General features: G+C 40.1%; 1 protein-coding gene across 1 annotated transcript in view; it reads right to left on the bottom strand.

Moving 5' to 3' along the window:
- Window positions 1–19611, bottom strand: part of RGSL1 (regulator of G protein signaling like 1) — a 75288-nt gene that overhangs the window by 43834 nt on the left and 11843 nt on the right. The window contains exons 5-7 of the mRNA XM_053605730.1: window positions 18147–18251; window positions 17016–17177; window positions 5381–6348 (exon numbers count right to left, since the gene is read on the bottom strand). Of these exons, the coding sequence (XP_053461705.1) occupies window positions 5381–6348; window positions 17016–17177; window positions 18147–18251 (1235 nt within the window). The remainder of the gene's footprint in view (window positions 1–5380; window positions 6349–17015; window positions 17178–18146; window positions 18252–19611) is intronic.

Consider the following 19611-nt stretch of genomic DNA (forward strand, 5'->3'; position numbering starts at 1 on the left):
TTGGGCTTAAGCAATTCTCTTGCCTCAGCCTCCCAAGGAGTTGAGACTACAGGTGCCCACCATAATGCTATTTTTTGGTTGTAGTTGTCATTGTTGTTTGTCAGGCCTGGGCTGGATTCAAACCCACCAACTCCGGTGTATGTAGCTGGCACCCTAGCCACTGAGCTACAGGCACCAAGCCTAAACATTTTATAGTTATGGCTGATTTTAGCTGATAAAAATTTAACTTCATTTGCATACAGAAATTCTATGCTTTATTCCCTGCCCCCACTCAGTTTATATAATTGATGTCAGATTTTGCTTTTTCCTATCTTGTGTTTCTATTTACTAATTTTGTGGTTATATTTATTCTTATTACTTTGTCTTTTCATTTATATACTTGTTTTAAAAGTGAATTACATACCTTCTTTATAATATTAAAATCAGCTATGTTTGTCCTTATATTTACCTTGAACACTGAGATTTACACTTTCATGCTTTTGTGTTGTTGTTTATCACCTTTTCATTTCAACCTGAAGAATTCCCTTTAGCACTTCTTGTAGAAGTGTAGATCTAGTGGTGACAAACTCCTTCAATTTTTGTTTTTCTGGGAAACTATTTTTTTTTTTTTTTGCTGTATGCATGGACTTTACTGTAGAATTTTAAGAGTATTGTAAAAGGATTAGTTATAATGTGAAACATATTTCCCTGGATCTGGGAAACTATTTTTTTGCTTCTTCATTCTTAAAGAGTAGTTTTTTCTGGGTAAAATATTCTTGGTTGACAGGGTTCTTTTGTCTTTCAGCACAACAACCATATCATCCTACTCTTTTCTGACCTGCAAAGTTTCTGCTGAAAAATCTGCTGAGAGTCTTATAGAAACTCCTTTGCATGTAACATGTCACTTTTCACTTGCTGCTTTCAAAATGATCTTTGTCTTTATCTTTTGACAATTTAATTATAAAGTGTCTTGGTATATGCCTCTTTGGATTCACTATTTGGAGATTTTAGAGTTTCAGAAATGTCGATGTTCTCTCCATAGATTCATGATGTTTTCAGCCATTATTTCTTTCTTTCCTTTTCTTTCTTTTTTTTTTTTTTTTTGAGACAGAATCTGAGTATGTCACCCTCAGTAGATTGCCATGGCATCACAGCTCATAGCAGCCTCTAACTCTTGGGCTCAAGGGATTGTCTTGCCTCAGCCTCCCAAGTAGCTGGGACTACAGGTACCCACCACAACACCTGGATATTTTTTGGTTGCAGTTGTCATTGTTGTTTAGCAGGCCTGGGCTTGGTTCGAACCCACCAGCCTTGGTGTATGTGGCTAGCACTGTAACCACTGTGCTACAGGCGCTGAGCCCATTATTTCTTTAGATAAACTTTCTACCCCCTTTCTCCCTCTCTTTTCCTTCTAAAATTTCTGGGATGTATGTATTGGATTATTTGATGGTGTCCCTCAAGTCCCATAGGCTTTCTTTACTCTTTGTTATTCTTTTTATTCCTTTAACCAGACAATTTCAAATGATCTGTCTTTGAGTTCACTGATTCTTCTTGAGTCTGCTGTTTATTCATTTAAGTCATTGTCTTCTTCAGCTCTAGGATTTCTGTTTGACTCTTTTTTTAATGGTTTCTAATTTTTAATTGAAATTCTAATTTTGTTCATGTATTTTTTCCTGATTTTGTTTTGTTGTTTATATGTGTTTCCTTGAAGCACATTGAACTTCTTTAAGGCAATTATTTTGAATTCTTTATTCTGAATTCCTTACCAAGTAATTCATGGATCTCCATTTCTTTAGGGTCAGCTACTGATAGTTTATTAATTTCTTTGGTGGTGTCATGTGTACCTGATTCTTTGTGATTCTTATGCCTTTGTATTGGTATGTGTGCATTTGAAGGAGTAGTTACCTCTTCCAATCTTCAAAGACTTGTTTTGGTGAATAAAGATGTTCACTAGTTAGCCGAGTAAGAGATTCAGGACTGGTTGGCTGGTGATGTCTACAGGCTGGCCTACTGTTGAGTTCCACAGGTGAGGCTACTGAGTCTGTAGGTGGATGAAACTGGATCTGTATCTGTGAGAAGATGGAGCTGGAGCTTTGTCTGTGGGCATTTGGGGCTTCATACAGGTATACAAGCAGTCAGGACTAGATTTGAGTCATAGGCGACCAGGACTGAAGCTAGATCTGCCAGTGGTATGGCAGAGCCTTTGCCATGTATGGCTTCCTCTATGTCCACAGTTGTTTGGGGCTGCCCTCAGGGTCCACAATCAAGGTTAGGGCCAGCAGGTCTGTTACCAGGAGCATAATGGGTGTGGTTTCTCCTGAATCTCTGGACAGATGATACTTCCCCTAGAAATTCAACTGAGCAGGATGGATCTGAGTCAGAGGGCTGCATCCACATCCACTCAGGTCTTGAAGTCTTTAGTCAGTGGCCCTGTTACCAAGGTTTCAGGCAGTCCTGGTTTCCGCTAGGATCATAGAAGGGTGTGGCTGGTGGCATCATAAACAAATGAGGCTGAAGCTGAGCCCACGGGGAGTGGGATTGATACTGTACTTTCAGCCAGGACCATGACTGGTAGGCCTGCCTTTCCAAAGCAGCTTTTCTTGCTCTTAAGCTTCACTGAAGTGTGGCATCCTCCTACCTGGCCCCCAAAGCTCCTCAAAAGGCACCTTTGTCTGTGGATAGTTGCCAAAGGCTTGGGACCTCCTATTCCACATATTGCTGGAATTGGGGTATGGTTAAAATTTAATTTTTTAAAAAATTTTTTTTACATATACATGTGTTTATTAGGTTTCTACTTTTTGCCTTCACAAAATTAAAAAGGCTTAAAATTTAATAACAATAACAATGTTTAAGATAAGGACTAGAAACAAAAATCTCGTAAAGAATGAACGAAGATAAATACATTCAGAAAAGAAATCAGACAATTGCTGTATCGAAATATTAAGCAATAATAATAATGCAAGGAAAGTAACATTCATATTGTCAAATAAGAGTATGTCTATTACAGAATGCTTTGACTGAGGTTCAGCATGGAGTCATCAGTTAACTTTTTAAAAATTTTATACAGGTGGCCATAAAGTTTGTGTTTTATGTCTAAAGTTATGAACTTTATGGCCACCCTGTATCAAATGGCTAAGCTCTCCTTGAGAAGGTGACTTTTGAATAGAGACCTGAGAAAGTGGGAGACTAAGCTGTGTTACACAGCACAGTACAGCCATGCTGGTAGTATTCCTTGCATAGGTGAGGATGAACATAGGGGGAAGAATGGTAGATGAATCCAGAGAAAAGAGGTAGAGTACAGATCATATGGGCCTTGTTAGTTTTACCAGGGACTTTGGATTTTACTGCAAGTAAAATGGCTTTACTGAGACAGAAAGTCATCTTTTTTCAAGGCCTTCACTTTCCTATTTTCAGGTAAATTATTATTGTTTATGTTTTGTCAGAATCACTGTGGTTGGTATGAAAATGAGCCTGCTGATGGGCAAGGGCAGACACAGAGGCATCAGTTAGAAGGCCATTACCATAATACTGTTAAGAAGGATGGGTCTTGACTGAGAATGGTTGTTACAAAGGAGGGAAGAAATGCTCACTTCCAATGGACTAGGTATGGGTGCAAGAACGATAGCAAGATTTTTAGTTTGAGAAGCTATCATGTGTCAGTCTTATCTATATACAAGTATCTTCAATGTCTTTACAGAAGACCAAGGCACAGTCAGGGAGATTTACTGGAAATTTGATTATCTGAGAAGCATAATCCTAGCCTGAGCTTTCAGCCCCAATGCCTCTATGGTAGGCAGGAAGGCCTCTGGGTATTCATTAATCAAGAATTGTGCAAAGGAGAGCATTGCCTGTGGATCTACTGGACTGATATGGTCTGAGACTACCTGCATGTGCGAACTTGGATAATTATGATATATTGGAATTCATGCTGGACTTAGAGCCAAGAACTCCTAGGTTCTGATCCTGGATCATCCATTAGCCAGCTTCCTGCCTTCTTTAGACTAATTCACTTACTATGATCTCTGACTCTCATTTTTCTCATCCATATAACAGAGGCAACAATACTACTTTGTCTGCCTCTTAGAAGTGCTATGAAACATAAAGGAGAAAATGTGTGTTAATGTGCTTTATAAGGGTAAATACATTATAATGCACTAAATAACTTGCTGTTTAAATCTATTTGCTCCACCAGATCTACTCTCTACTCTGCTTCACCCTGCTTGTACCTTGGAAGATTAACCTGTATGGACAATTTCAACAGGCTCCCTTGTCCTCTGATTTGGTTTATCAGATGAGGTATCCTGGCAGGAGATGGGAAAGCAAGAGATGAACTTGGGCTATTTATTTCCTTAAACCCTACAAGCTACAGCACTATGAACTGGTTATATCCCTTGACTGAAGATGACAGCTATTGCCAATTCAGCTATTGTCCCATTCAAGGCAGCTTTTTCTCTCCTGGTTCTAGTAGTTGCTCCTTTCCTTCAATTCTTCATGCTAAGCAGTAATAGAAGCATCATACCCTTACTAATCTTGTGGTATTGCACTGTCCCTGTGGTTTTCCTTCTGCCTCACCAATTCCTTTGTTGGTAGCCCCTCTTATTTGGTTCTCATCTATTGCCCAACTTGACTCTTACATTTGTTTTCCTTCCAAGCACTTAATACAATAGTCATGCTATAGGCTTCACTTCCTGTGAGCCTTTAGGATATTCCCTTTCTTTTATCTGGTGTTTTGTGAAAAGAATAAATCCCTGCCGATTGGCCATTTCCTTGATGGCTAGCCTAGCAAAATACTTTTCAATACATAGTATTTATAACAGATTTCTTTTTTTTTTTAATTTTTTTTTTTTTTTTTTTTTAGAGACAGAGTCTCACTTTGTTGCCCTCAGTAGAGTGCCATGGCATCACAACTCACAGCAACCTTCAGCTCTTGGGCTTAGCCAATTCTCTTGCCTCAGCCTCTGGAGTAGATGGGACTACAGGTGCCCGCCACAACACCCCAGCTATTTTTTTGTTGCAGTTTGGCTGGGGCCTGGGTCAAACCTGACACCCTCAGTATATGGGGCAAGTGCTCTACTCTCTGAGCAACAGGCACTGCCCTATAACAGATTTCTTAGAACTTCCCTCATAGAATGCTCTCAAGTTCATGGTTTGGGGACACTACATGTAATGAGGAAGTGTAAAAGGAATGGATACTGACAACTCTTCACCTACTCTACTTCAGAATTTTGGCTGGTTTGGGGTAAGCTGCAAATTTTGTGCCTTAAAGATCAACCAATTCTTCAATATGTGAAGGCTTATGTGCGTAATTATATCTCTAACTAAGCCAATGCAGATGATCGGTTTTGGTCAGTCTTGGCTTAATCTGCAAGATACTAACCCATTTCTGTAAGACAAAGCCTACCTTGCAGATTTCCTCCTGGGCTTTGGGAATCCAGGGGTTCACATTCCCATAAGGCAGCAATTCCTTTAGGCCCTGGATGATCTGGGATTTGAGTGGTAAGGGTGGACCAATCTGCTCGCTCAGGTAGAGCTCACAAATTCTGTTACCCAGCATGTGACGAAATACGGCATTCCCATTCTTTCTGTTGTTCATCAGGACACCGAGAAAATGGTGTAGGTCCTGCCAGAGGTCCAGAAGTTGGGTCTCCACTTTCAAATTCTGTTTTTTCAGGTGGCTCCGGAAAGGACTCCCTGCATAAGCATCAGCACACAAGGCCCAGTGGGTATACCCGATGGAGAGGCTTTGCTTGCTGGCCTTCTTCATAGTTATCTGGGAGGAGTAATGTGTGATGGGAGTGGCAATCCTCAGGTGAGTAGTGAACCTTGTCTCAAAGAGGCCCTCCATATGGAGGTGACTCTTGGCTTTCTTCTTCATGCTCAACTTCCTGACAGAGCGACTATGCTTTTCCGGGGGATTGAATATTTTCTCCTTTGAAGAATCCACTTTCAGGGGAGGCATTTGTTTAACCACCTTTTCTTGAGGACACAGCTCCTGTGGGGGCATAATGTTGGTATCTGGCTCAGAGTCCATTTCCAGAAACCAAGATCCAGGATCTATCAACTGCCACATCTTCCTCTTGGTTTTCCTGCTCGAGTACTCCTTCTGAAAGTGGTCATTCTTCTTGATGGTCATGTTCAGAGGGAGTCCCCCTGTGTGGGAGCAGCAAATACTGCACAGGCGAGTCTCATATTCCTGCATCAGACCTTGGCATGCTTCCTCCTTGGCCATGGCCATTTTGGCATGGGTGTAAAAGTTGGGAAGCCAATAACTCTGGAGTTTGAACAAAGCCACCTTTTGCATGTGGCTTAGGATCTCCCTCCTGGATGTGGTCTGGTTAGGATGCCAGATGGAGAGGTTCAAGAGGGACTCTGGAAAAAGTACAGAGAGATAAAAGGTGAAAATGATGTAATAGTGACAGGGAGGATGATGTTAGCGAGTAACTTTTCCAAGTGTCTTCGTGTATGGCATTTCATTAGCTCCTCATGCAATCCTAGAGTATGGACCGGTGAAACACACAGTGGACATATTTTAAGGGTTTGCTCAGTACACAGTTACCCCTTGCCCTTATTACCTTTCTCCTTCCCCATAGGAACAAGCCATTTTATGTGATTCTCTGAGTTACTTTTTAGACTACTGAATGTTATTGTGAAGAAAAGCAAAAAGCACAAGAAAAGATGATTAAAAACAAGAGCCATCCATCTGAACAGGATGCCTCAGGGTCAGACATGACTGGAGGAAGGTATTTGGACTGGATAATTTGAAGGAGTCCTTACTACCTCTGATTTTAATGGCATCAATTCTCAATTACCCATATGAGGAGAGGGGTGTATAACTAATTCCAAACACTGGATCTTCCAGAACATGTTTGTATTTGGGTTAGAAATCCTCTTCATTTAATGAACAAATATGAATAAATCTTATTCTCTAGAAAAAGGATTAGGAATCTCTTTATGTAAAGAGCCAGATGGTAAATACTTTGGGCTTGTAAATCATATACAACTTATGTTGTATAATCTTCTTCCTCTATGTTTGTTTAGACATTTAAAAATGTAAAAGCTGGGCGGCGCCTGTGGCTCAGTGAGTAGGGCACCAACCCCATATACTGAGGGTGGTGGTTCAAACCCAGCCTTGGCCAAACTGCAACAAAAAATAAATGAATAAATAAATAATAAAGTAGGTAAACCTATAGAGACAAAAAAATATAAATAAATAAATAAATAAAACTAAAAATAAAAGTGTAAAAGCATTTTAGGCCCATAAGCCACATGTAATGCATATGGCCTGCAGACTATAGTTTGTTCTAGAGGATCTCAATTTAAAAAATAAAATGAGGTGGGGTGGAACAAGATGGTGGCTGAGTAACAGCTTCCCTGCAACTGGGCATGGTGAGTCTGGGGAGATAAGACTCCAGGCATCTCTGGCTGGTGGGATCTGCCTATAATCATCCCTTTGAGGATACAGGGAGTCGACAAGGGACTTCTGGATCCCAAGAGGAGGACAAAAACAGTGGAAAACTGGCAAGTGGTTGCATGTGTTCGATCGACCTAATCCCACCAGCAGCCATAAGTATAAGCAGCAGTGAGACTGCAAACCAGAAAGGCCTTACCTGTGAACTGTTTTGGTGTTTTTGGATTTGGCACTCAGTTGAACTGCCTTGGGGAGAGACTGAGCAGGAGTGCAGAGAACTTTGGGCATTGTCTAGGGCCCCAGACTGAGCCGCTGAGCTGGACGGAGCTAATAGTGTTCGGCTGTGGGCCACAGGGAGCCATTGTGAGAGAACTGCCCCGGCAAGCTCCGCCCTCAGGGTCGCAGAGCAAGGATTGGGCGGGAGCTAGTAACCAAGTGACTGAGCAGCCTAAAGGCGGGGACTGAGCTGCCTTACAACCTTAACCCTCAGGGGCAGAGTGAGACCAGATTTGGCACACTGGAGCCTCGGGCTGTTGCCCTGGGTAGAGTGCTGTGGTGTCACAGCTCATAGCAACCTCAAACTCCTGGGCTTGGCGCTGCCTGGTCCTCCATAAGGGCTACACTGTGACCCCTGACCCGCGACCCATGTCTGCTGGGCCTCCGCATGCCTGAACAGGAACCGCGGGAGCCATGCAACCCTGTGTCCTCCCTTCTGTACCCTCCCTGCCTCGACACTGGCCTGCTCTTCTGGCCAGGGACTCTGGTAGCCACGTGCCCTCCAGAGCCCTCCCTGCCTCTGCGCAGAGCCCTTCTCCTGGCCAGAGACTGCTGGAGCCTTGGGCTCTCTGAACCAAAGTCACTGGGCACCAGGCACTCCCAGAACCGTGCGCACCACTTCCCTCCGTGTTGCTGGATCTGGGTGTGTCACACTCTGGAGCTGATTCCACAACCAGAACTCCCTGGCTGGGGCAGCCCCAGAGGAACTACCCAGGGTCACTCCCTATAAAGATCCAGCAACAATAGAGTGATCCCGCTGGGGTCTAATCTTGGAGAGAAACCTTCCCAACTCTGAGGATGGACAGAGGCAACGGTGAAAAACAATCATGTGGTGAAACCAACAGAAAAACTCTGGCAATATGAATAATCAGAGTCAATGGGACAGACACAGCACAAGATCCCATGCACAAACATATAGCTGAGATGTCAGAAATCGAATTTAGAAATCTGGATTGCAAATAAGATCGAATTAGAATTCCAAGCAGTAACCCAAAATATATCTCAAGAATTCAACGAATTCAAAGACCAAATGACCAAAGATTTTGACACATTGAGACAAGAAGTTGAAACCCTCAAAGATCTGAGAAACACAGCATAATCCCTCAGTAAAAGAATGGAGCAAGTAGAAGAAAGGATTTCTGACATTGAAGACAAAGCTTTTGAATGCTCCCAAACTCTCAAAGAGTAAGAGAAATGGAGGGCAAAAACAGATCACTCTCTCAGAGAGCTCTGCGATAATTCAAAGAAAACCAATATTCATCTAATAGGGATCCCCAAAAGTGATGAAGTGGCTTCACAAGGCACAGAGTCTCTTCTCCATGAGATTGTGAGTCTCCATGAGATTGTGAGTCTCTTCTCATCACACTGGAGAACTTTCCAGACATGCCAAGAGATTCTGAAATTCAGATAGCAGACAGTTTCAGAACTCCACCACAACTCAACCCAAATAAGACATCCCCCAGACACATCATAATCAATTTCACTGAAGTTAATATGAAGGAGAAAATTCTGAAAACAGCCAGACAAAAGAAAACCATCACCTACAAGAGCAAGAATATTAGAATAACTGCAGATCTCTCTGCTGAAACCTTTCAAACTAGAAGAGGATGGTCATCGACTTTTAACCTCCTAAAACAAAATAACTTTCAACCCAGGATCCTGTATCCAGCTAAACTGAGTTTCATTTATAACAGCAAAATTAAATACTTCAATGACACTCACATGTTGAAGAAATTTGCCATAACTAAACCAGCTCTCCAGGATATTCTCAGACCTATCCTCCATAAGAACCAGCATAATCCTCCACCACAAAAGTAAACCCACCCAGAAAATTTTCATCAAACTCCAACTTCCACAGTTGCAAAAGGATTAAAAATGTCCACTGGACTCTCAAAAGGCTTATCAATATTCTCAATCAATGTGAATGGTTTAAATTGTCCTCTAAAGAGGCACAGGTTGGCTGACTGGATACAAAAACTCAAGCCAGATATCTGCTGCATACAAGAATCACATCTTACATTAAAAGACAAACATAGACTCAAGGCGAAGGGATGGTCAGCTATACTCCAGGCAAACAGAAAGCAGAAAAAAGCAGGTGTTGCAATCCTATTCGCAGATGCAATAGGCTTTAAACCAACCGAAATAAAGAAGGATAAGGATGGACACTTCATATTTGTTAAAGGTAATATTCAATATGATGAGATTTCAATTATTAATATTTATGCACCCAACCAGAATGCACCTCAATTTATAAGAGAAACTCTAACAAACATGAGCAACTTGATTTCCTCCAGTTTCATAGTAGTTGGAGATTTTAACATCCCTTTAGCAGTACTGGATAGATCCTCTAAAAAGAAGCTAAGCAAAGAAATTTTAGATTTAAACTTAACCATTCAACATCTGGACTTAACAGACATCTACAGACCATTTCTTCTTCTTCTTTTATTGTTAAATCGTAGCTGTGTACATTAATGCAATCATGGGGCACAGTTTGGCACATTTTCATAACATTGGTTGACAAAGCCTTCCTGGCATTTTCTTAGTTATTGTTAAGACAATTATATCCTACATTTACTAAGTTTCACATGTATCCTTCTAAGATGCACCGCTGCTATAATCCCACCAATCACCCTCCCTCCGCCCATCCTCTCCACTCCCTCCCCTCCCTCTCCCCCTTCCCCATATTCTTAGGTTATAACTGGGTTATAGCTTTCATACGAAAGCCATAAATCAGTTTCATAACAGGGCTAAGTACATTGGATATTTTTCTTCCATTCTTGAGATACTTTACTAAGAAGAATATGTTCCAGCTCCATCCATGTAAACATGAAAGAGGTAAAGTCTCCATCTTTCTTTAAGGCTGCATAATATTCCATGGTGTACATATACCACAGTTTATTAATCCATTCATGGATCAATGGGCACTTGGGTTTTTTCCGTGACTTAGCAATTATAAATTGGGCTGCAATAAACATTCTGGTACAAATATCTTTGTTATAATGTGATTTTTGGTCTTCTGGGTATATATATATATATATATAGTAGAGGAATTATATAATTGAATGGCAGATCTATTTATTTTTTATTTTTTATTTTTTTATTAATATTAAATCATAGCTGTATACATTAATGTGATCATGGGGCACCATACATTTCTTTTATAAACAGTTTGACACATTTTCATTACACTGGTTAACATAGCCTTCTTGGCATTTTCTTAGTTATTGTGTTAAGACAATTATATTCTACATTTACTAAGTTTCACATGTACCCTTGTAAGATGCACCACAGGTGTAATCCCACCTATTACCATCCATCTACCCATCATCCCTCCTCCCTCCTCTCCCTCTCCCCATGCCCCATATTCTTAGGTTATAACTGGGTTATGGCTTTCATATGAAAGCCAAAAATTAGTTTCATAGTAGGGATGAGTACATTGGATGCTTTTTATTCCATTCTTGAGATACTTTACTAAGAAGAATATGTTCCAGCTCCATCAATGTAAACATGAAAGAGGTAAAGTCTCCATCTTTCTTTAAGGCTGCATAATATTCCATGGTGTACATATACCACAGTTTATTAATCCATTCGTGGATCGATGGGCACTTGGGCTTTTTTCATTACTTAGCAATTGTGAATTGGGCTGCAATAAACATTCCGGTGCAAGTATCTTTGTTATGATGTGATTTTTGGTCTTCTGGGTATATATTTAGTAGAGGAATTATAGGATTGAATGACAGGTCTATTTTTAGATCTCTAAGTGTTCTCCAAACATCTTTCCAAAAGGAATGTATTAATTTGCATTCCCACCAGCAGTGTAGAAATGTTCCCTTTTCTCCACATCCATGCCACTATCTCTGGTCTTGGGATTTTTGATACATGCTAATCTTACTAGAGTTAGATGGTATCTCAAGGGAGTTTTGATTTGCATTTATCTGATGATTAAAGATGATAAGCATTTTTTCAGATGTCTGTAGGCCGTGCGCCTGTCTTCTTCAGAGAAGTTTCTCTTCAAGTCCCTTGCCCAGCCTGCGATGGGATCACTTGTTCTTTTCTTGCTTATACGTTTGAGTTCTCTGTGGATTCTGGTTATTAAACCTTTGTTGGAGACATAACCTGCAAATATCTTCTCCCATTCTGAGGGCTGTCTGCTTGCTTTACTTACTGTGTTCTTGGCTGTGCAGAAGCTTTTTAGTTTGATCAGGTCCCAGTAGTGTATTTTTGATACTGCTTCAATTGCCCAGGGGGTCCTCCTCATACAATGCTCGCTTAGATCGATTTCTTCAAGGGTTTTCCCTGCACTCTCCTCTAGTATATTTATAGTTTCATGTCTTAAGTTTAAATCTTTTATCCAGTGAGAGTCTATCTTTGTTAATGGTGAAAGGTGTGGGTCCAGTTTCAGTCTTCTACAGGTCACCAGCCAGTTCACCTAGCACCATTTGTTAAAAAAGGAATCTTTTCCCCTCTGAATGTTTTAATTTGGCTTGTCAAAGATCAGATAACAGTAAGTAGCTGGATTCATCTCTTGGTTCTCTATTCTGTTCCAAACATCTACTTCTCTGTTTTTGTGCCAATACCATGCTGTTTTGATCACTATCGATTTATAGTACAGTCTCAGGTCTGGTAGTGTGATTCCTCCTGCTTTGTTTTTATTTCTGAGTAATGTCTTGGCTATTTGAGGTTTCTTCTGATTCCATATAAAATGAAGTATTATTTTTTCAAGATCTTTAAAGTAAGACAGTGGAGCTTTAATAGAGATTGCATTAAAATTGTATATTGCTTTGGATAGTATGGACATTTTAACAATGTTGATTCTTCCCAGCCATGAGCATGGTATGTTTTTCCATTTGTTAATGTTTTCAGCTATTTATTTTCTTAGAGTTTCATAGTTCTCCAAATTAAAAAACAGAGACCATATGATTCTCTCAATTGATGCAGAAAAAGCTTTTGATAATATCCAGCATCCCTTCATGATCAGAACACTTAAGAAAATTGGTATAGAAGGGACATTTCTTAAACTGATAGAGGCCATCTACAGCAAACCCACAGCCAATATTGTATTGAATGGTGTGAAATCATTTCCACTCAGATCAGGAACCAGACAAGGCTGCCCATTGTCTCCACTGCTCTTTCACATTGTAATGGAAATTTTAGCCATTGCAATTAGGGAAGAAAAGGCGATCAAGGGTATCCATATAGGGTCAGAAGAGATCAAACTTTCACTGTTTGCAGATGATATGATTGTGTATCTGGAAAACACCAGGGATTCTACTACAAAACTCTTAGAATTGATCAAGGAATACAGCAGCGTCACAGGTTACAAAATCAACATTCATAAATCGGTAGCCTTTATATATACCAACAATAGTCAAGCTGAATAAACAGTTAAGGACTCTATTCCGTTCACAGTAGTGCCAAAGAAGATGAAATAGTTGGGAGTTTATCTAACAAAAGACGTGAAACATCTACAGAACATTTCGTCCCAACAAAACTGAATGCACATTCTTCTCATCAGCCCATGGAACATACTCCAAAATTGACCACATCCTAGGCTACAAATATAACCTCAGCAAATTAAAAAAAATAGAAATTATTCCTTGCATCTTCTCAGAACATCATGGAATAAAAGTTGAACTCAATAACAACAGGAACCTGCATATCCATACAAAAACATGGAAGCTAAACAACCTTATGCTGAAGGATAGATGAGTTATAGACAAGATTAAGAAGGAAATCACCAAATTTTTGGAACAAAACAATCAAGACACGATTTACCAGAACCTCTGGGATATGCAAAGGCAGTCCTAAGAGGGAAATTTATAGCACTGCAAGCCTTCCTCAAGAAAACAGAAAGAGAAGAAGTTAATAACTTAGTGGGACATCTCAAGCAACTGGAGAAGGAAGAACACACCAACCCCAAACCCAGCAGAAGAAAAGAAATAACCAAAATCAGAGCAGAATTAAATGAAATTGAAAACAAAAGAATTATACAACAGATCAATAAATCCGAAAGTTGGTTTTTTGAAAAGATCAATAAAATAGATAAACCTTTGGCCAACCTAACCAGGAAAAAAAGAGTAAAATCTCTAATTTCATCAATCAGAAATAGTAACAATGAAATAACAACAGACCCCTCAGAAATTCAAAAAACCCTTAATGAATACTACAAGAAACTCTACTCTCAGAAATATGAAAATCTGAAAGAAATCGACCAATACCTGGAAGTACGCCACCTACCAAGAAGTAGCCGGAATGAAGTAGAAATGTTGAACAGGCCAATATCAAGTTCTGAAATAGCATCAACTATACAAAATCTCCCTAAAAAGAAAAGCCCAGGACCAGATGGCTTTACGTCAGAATTCTACCAAACCTTTAAAGAAGAACTAGTACCTATATTACTTACTAAACCTCTTCCAAAATATACAAAAAGAAGGAATATTACCCAACACATTCTATGAAGCAAACATCACCTTGATCCCCAAACCAGGGAAAGACCCAACAAGAAAAGAAAATTATAGACCAATATTACTAATGGATATTGATGCTAAAATACTCGATAAGATCCTAACAAACAGAATCCAACAACACATCAAAAAAATTATACATCACAACCAAGTGGAATTTATCCCAGGGTCTCAAGGCTGGTTCAATATACGTAAATCTATAAATGTAATTCAGCACATAAACAAACTAGAAAATAAGGACCATATGATTCTTTCAATTGAGGCAGAAAAAGCTTTGATAATATCCAGCATCCCTTCATGATCAGAACACTTAAGCAAATTGGTATAGAAGGGACATTTCTTAAACTAATAGAGGCCATCTACAGCAAACACACAGCCAATATCGTATTGAATGGAATTAAATTGAAATCATTTCCACTTAGATCAGGAACCAGGCAAGGTTGCCCATTGTCGCCATTGCTCTTTAACATTGTAATGGAAATTTTAGCCATCGCGATTAGGGAAGAAAAGGAGATGAAAGGTATCCACATAGGGTTAGAAGAGATCAAACTTTCACTCTTCACAGATGACATGATCGTATATCTGGAAAACACTAGGGATTCTACTACAAAACTTTTAGAAGTGATCAAGGAATACAGCGATGTCTCAGGCTACAAAATCAACACCCACAAATCTGTAGCCTTTATATATATCAACAATAACCAAGCCGAAAAAACAGTCAAGGACTCTAATCCTTTCACAGTAGTGCCAAAGAAGATGAAATATTTGGGAGTATACCTAACAAAGGACGTGAACGATCTCTACAAAGAGAACTATGAAACTTTAAGAAAAGAATAGCTGAAGATGTTAACAAATGGAAAAACATACCATGCTCATGGCTGGGAAGAATCAACATTGTTAAAATGTCTATACTACCTAAAGCAATATATAATTTTAATGCAATTCCTATTAAAGCTCCATTGTCATATTTTAAAGATCTTGAAAAAATGATACTTCATTTTATATGGAATCAAAAAAACCCTCGAATAGCCAAAACATTACTCAGCAATAAAAACAAAGCAGGAGGAATCATGCAACCAGACCTGAGACTGTACTATAAATCGATAGTGATCAAAACAGCATGGTACTGTCACAAAAACAGAGACGTAGATGTCTGGAACAGAATAGAAAAACAAGCGATGAATCCAGCTACTTACTGTTATTTGACAAGCCAAATTAAAAACGTTCAGTGGGGAAAAGATTCCCTATTTAACAAATGGTGCTGGGTGAACTGGCTGGAAACCTGTATAAGACTGAAACTGGACCCACACTTTTTACCATTAACTAAGATAGACTGTCACTGCATAAAAGATTTAAACTTAAGACATGAAACTATAAAAATACTTGAAAAAAGTGCAGGGAAAACTCTTGAAGGAATCAGCCTGGGTGAATATTTTATGAGGACTCCTCCCCAGGCAATAGAAGCAGTATCAAAAATACACTACTGGGACCTGATCAAACTAAAAAGCTTCTGCACTGCCAAGAACATAGTAAGTAAAGCAAGCAGACAGCCCTCACAATGGGAGAAAATATTTGCACGTTATACCTCCGATAAAGGTCTAATAACCAGAATCCACAGAGAACTCCAACGTATTACCAAGAAAAGAACACGTGATCCCATCTCAGGGTGAGCAAGGGACTTGAAGAGAAACTTCTCTAAAGAAGACAGGCACACAATCTACAAACACATGAAAAAAAGCTCATTATCATTAATCATCAGAGAAATGCAAATCAAAACTACTTTGAGATATCACCTAACCCCAGTAAGAGTAGCCCACATAATAAAATCCGAAAACCAGAGATGTTGGCGTGGATGTGGAGGAAAGGGCACACTTCTACACTACTGGTGAATGCTCACTAATAACGTTCCTTCTGGAAGGACGTTTGGAGAATACTTAGAGACCTAAAAATAGACCCGCCATTCGACCCTATAATTCCTTTACTAGGTTTATACCCAGAAGACCAAAAATCGCAATATAACAAAGACATCTGTACCAGAATGTTTATTGAAGCCCAATTCATAATTGCTAAGTCATGGAAGAAGCCCAAGTGCCCATCGACCCCCAAATGGTAGCAGATTGTGGTACATGTATACCATGGAATATTATGCAGCCTTAAAGAAAGATGGAGACTTTACCTCTTTCACGTTTACATGGATGAAGCTGGAACATATTCTTCTTAGCAAAGTATCTCAGGAATGGAAGAAAAAGTATCCAATGTACTCAGCCTACTATGAAGCTAAATTATAGCTTTCACATGAAGGCTATAACCCAACTATAGCACAAGACTATGAGGAAAGGGCCAAGGAAGGGGAAGGGAGGGGGGAGGCTATGGTGGAGGGAGGGTAGGGGCCACACCTACGGTTCATCTTAGAATGGCGAAACTTACTAAAGGCAGAATACAAATGTCTACATACAATAACTAAGAAAATGCCATGAAGGCTACATTGAACAGTTTGATGAGAATATTTCAGATTGTATATGAAACCAGCACATTGTACCCCTTGATTGCACTAATGTACACAGCTGTGATTTAACAATAAAAAAATAAAATAAAATAAAATGACAGAGCTATGGAAAGTGAGAAGATCAGGAGCTTTACAATTACCCTGTCTCAATTCCCTTTCCCTCCTTCACCCTGCCTTCACTGGCAGGTAATATCTTAGGAAGGGGAGTTTACCAGCCTAAGGACAACTGATCTATTGCAACCCCTCTCTGTTTGGAGTTGAGATTCCCACTGGCATCCCTGATACATAGAAGATGGTGAGAGCAGAAGTTATTAAATGCTGGATTGATTATTTTGTTATCTCCCCCAAGGATTTTACTTCAAATATGCTTTATAATTCTTACTTATGTTCATTCTGCAGAGTGTCACCACCCTGGAACCCTCCTGAAGATGGGTGGCCTTCAGCACAAGAAGCAGGGACAGGTAGTAGTCTCTCACTTCAAGGTCCGTCTCATCTATGCTCAAGATCTTCTCAGCAAGGATCCAGAAATCCACCAAGTCTTCCCCTAGAGGTCAGACAACGAAGACACAGATCTGCACCCTAATCTTGCCCCTTTATTGGCTCCATTTGGGGAGATCAGCTGCTGTTTTACTATATCAGACACCACTGTTAGTCACTTCTTTGGGTTAAGACATCATCTCCAGAAAAGTTCTAATGCAGGGGAAGATGGGAGGCCTGGGGAGAAAGAACTTAATGCATAGGGATCATTTGTGACTTTTTGTAGCTGTTTTAAAATAAACTCTCACTTTAGGGAAAATTGCAAGACTGAAGATGGATCGTGAGACATTTGAATTTTGTCCAAAAACTTAGCAGGGGAAAAAGAACATTTCCTAGATCATAGACCCAGAGCAGCCTGTAGAAGGACCCTTGAGCCAAAAGGTGACAAAGTCTCCATTCCCTTTATTACAAACAACTTTGCCAGGGCCAAACTCTGAGTGCAGTATGAAAGATACAGTTTGTCCAGTTGTCCCCTACCTGCTTTCTGGAGACTCAGGATTGCAACCTTAAAACTAGGGCTTGTCCCTAGACCGAACAGTCCCAGTTGCCACCCTCCCAGCATGCAGCAACTACTGGACCCACTAGAACAGGAAGCAGTGGTTCCTAATGCTTTTGCTACAGGGGTTTATTTATTTGTTCCTCATCCATCTCCTCACCACTGTAGCAGCTACATGGAGCAGGGACTTAAGGCTGCTGTTCACTTTTGTGTCCCAACCTATACAGTGGCTGCCACACAGTGGTGCTCAACAAATAGTGTTAGATGAATGAATGAATACATGAATAAATGAAAGGGAAACTGTTTTTACCACCTATGCTACAGACGTCAGTTTTCAAAGACGTTTTCATCAACTGCATTATTACACATTAAAATATTAATATTCACCACAGACACACATCACTGCCAACTGGGGCTCCAGGGCAACCTGGAAACTGTTAAGAACTAGCAAAGACCCCAGGAACAATTCCAACAACCCACCTGCACTGTTCTTGAGGTAGGAACAGAAGCGCCATATCCCTCTGACCCCGCCAATGCACTTCTCCAGTAGCCACTGGTCTGCCTTTTTCCATCTCATCATTTTGGCTGCCAGGAAAAGTTCATGGTAAGATAGAAGGATGTTTCCCCCAGACCCTCTCACAGCCTTGCATGCAGTCAGATCCCCATTTGTTCAGTGTGAGGGAGGAAAAACGCTGGCCAGTTAGCTGAAGTGGGACTCAATTATGTGGTGCTTTTGAAGCTGGGCATCAGACTGTCTTCTGACACGTGTCAAGTGATGTGGGAGGGGCCCACACACAATCAGCAGCTCAAAACACCCTCTAACCAAAGCCCCATCCCTTCTGCAATCCCCACATGACAGTGATTTTTTGCTCAGTGTGCATTTTAATCCAACTTCACATACATTATATGTACATACACGTATATATACACAAGTATGCACACATATATATATTAATATTTTGAAGGAGAGTAGTTGAGTATAGCAGATGACTTGTTACAACATTTTAATTCTACAAATGCTCCTGAATTTTAACTTCGCTAGGGATAGGAACATGTTCATTTCCTTTGACTACCAAGCTAAAAGTTACTAATTCACCCCTAGATGGAAATTGTTTATTCATTCCTTTTGATAAATATTTATTACATGCCCACTAAGTTCCATGTACCACTCTGGGTGCTTAGGATACAGCAATAAACAGAACAAAAATCCCTGCCACCCCTCCCCCCAAGCTTATATTCTTACAAAGGAGACAGAAAATAAACAAAAGCATAATAAATAAGTACATTATCAGGTAAGGTCAAAGGTTATAAGCACCACAGAAAAAAAGCAAAGAAAAGGTAGCATTGGGTAAAGGGAATTGGGAGTGCAGGGAGCAGGGATTAGATGAGTAGGCAAGATATAGTATTAAATATAGGGTCATTAGAGCAGCCTTCATGAAGGAGGCAAGATTTGTTCAAAGATTTGGGGAAGTGAGAGAGGGAGCCACATGCACATCTAGAGGAAGAACATTCAAGGTAGAGGGAAAAAAAACAGTGCAAAGTCCAGAAGTAGAACTGTGTCCTGCATGTTTGGGTAGCTGCAAGGGGGCTAGAGCGGCTGCAATGGAGTGAGGTGGGTGATGGGAATGGGAGGAGAAAAGGTCAGAGAGGAAATGGGCCCAGGTTCTTAGGGACTTAAAGATCATTGTAAGGGGGTTGGATTTCTTGCTGAGAGGGGAGTCATTGGTGGTGTTAGGGTGGAGAGGAGCAGGGCAGACAGAGAGCAGAGGAGTGACATGACCTGAATCATATGTTTTTTCTAATATTTTTGATGTGATAAAAAACACATAACATAAAATTTACCATCTTAGCTATTTTACATGTACAATTCAGTGATATTAAATGCACTGATGTTGTACAACCATCATGACCATCCATCTCCAACATTCTTTTCATCTTCCAAAAC

This window comes from Nycticebus coucang, chromosome 10 (genome assembly GCF_027406575.1).
Source record: "Nycticebus coucang isolate mNycCou1 chromosome 10, mNycCou1.pri, whole genome shotgun sequence".
NCBI classification, from domain to species: domain Eukaryota; kingdom Metazoa; phylum Chordata; class Mammalia; order Primates; family Lorisidae; genus Nycticebus; species Nycticebus coucang.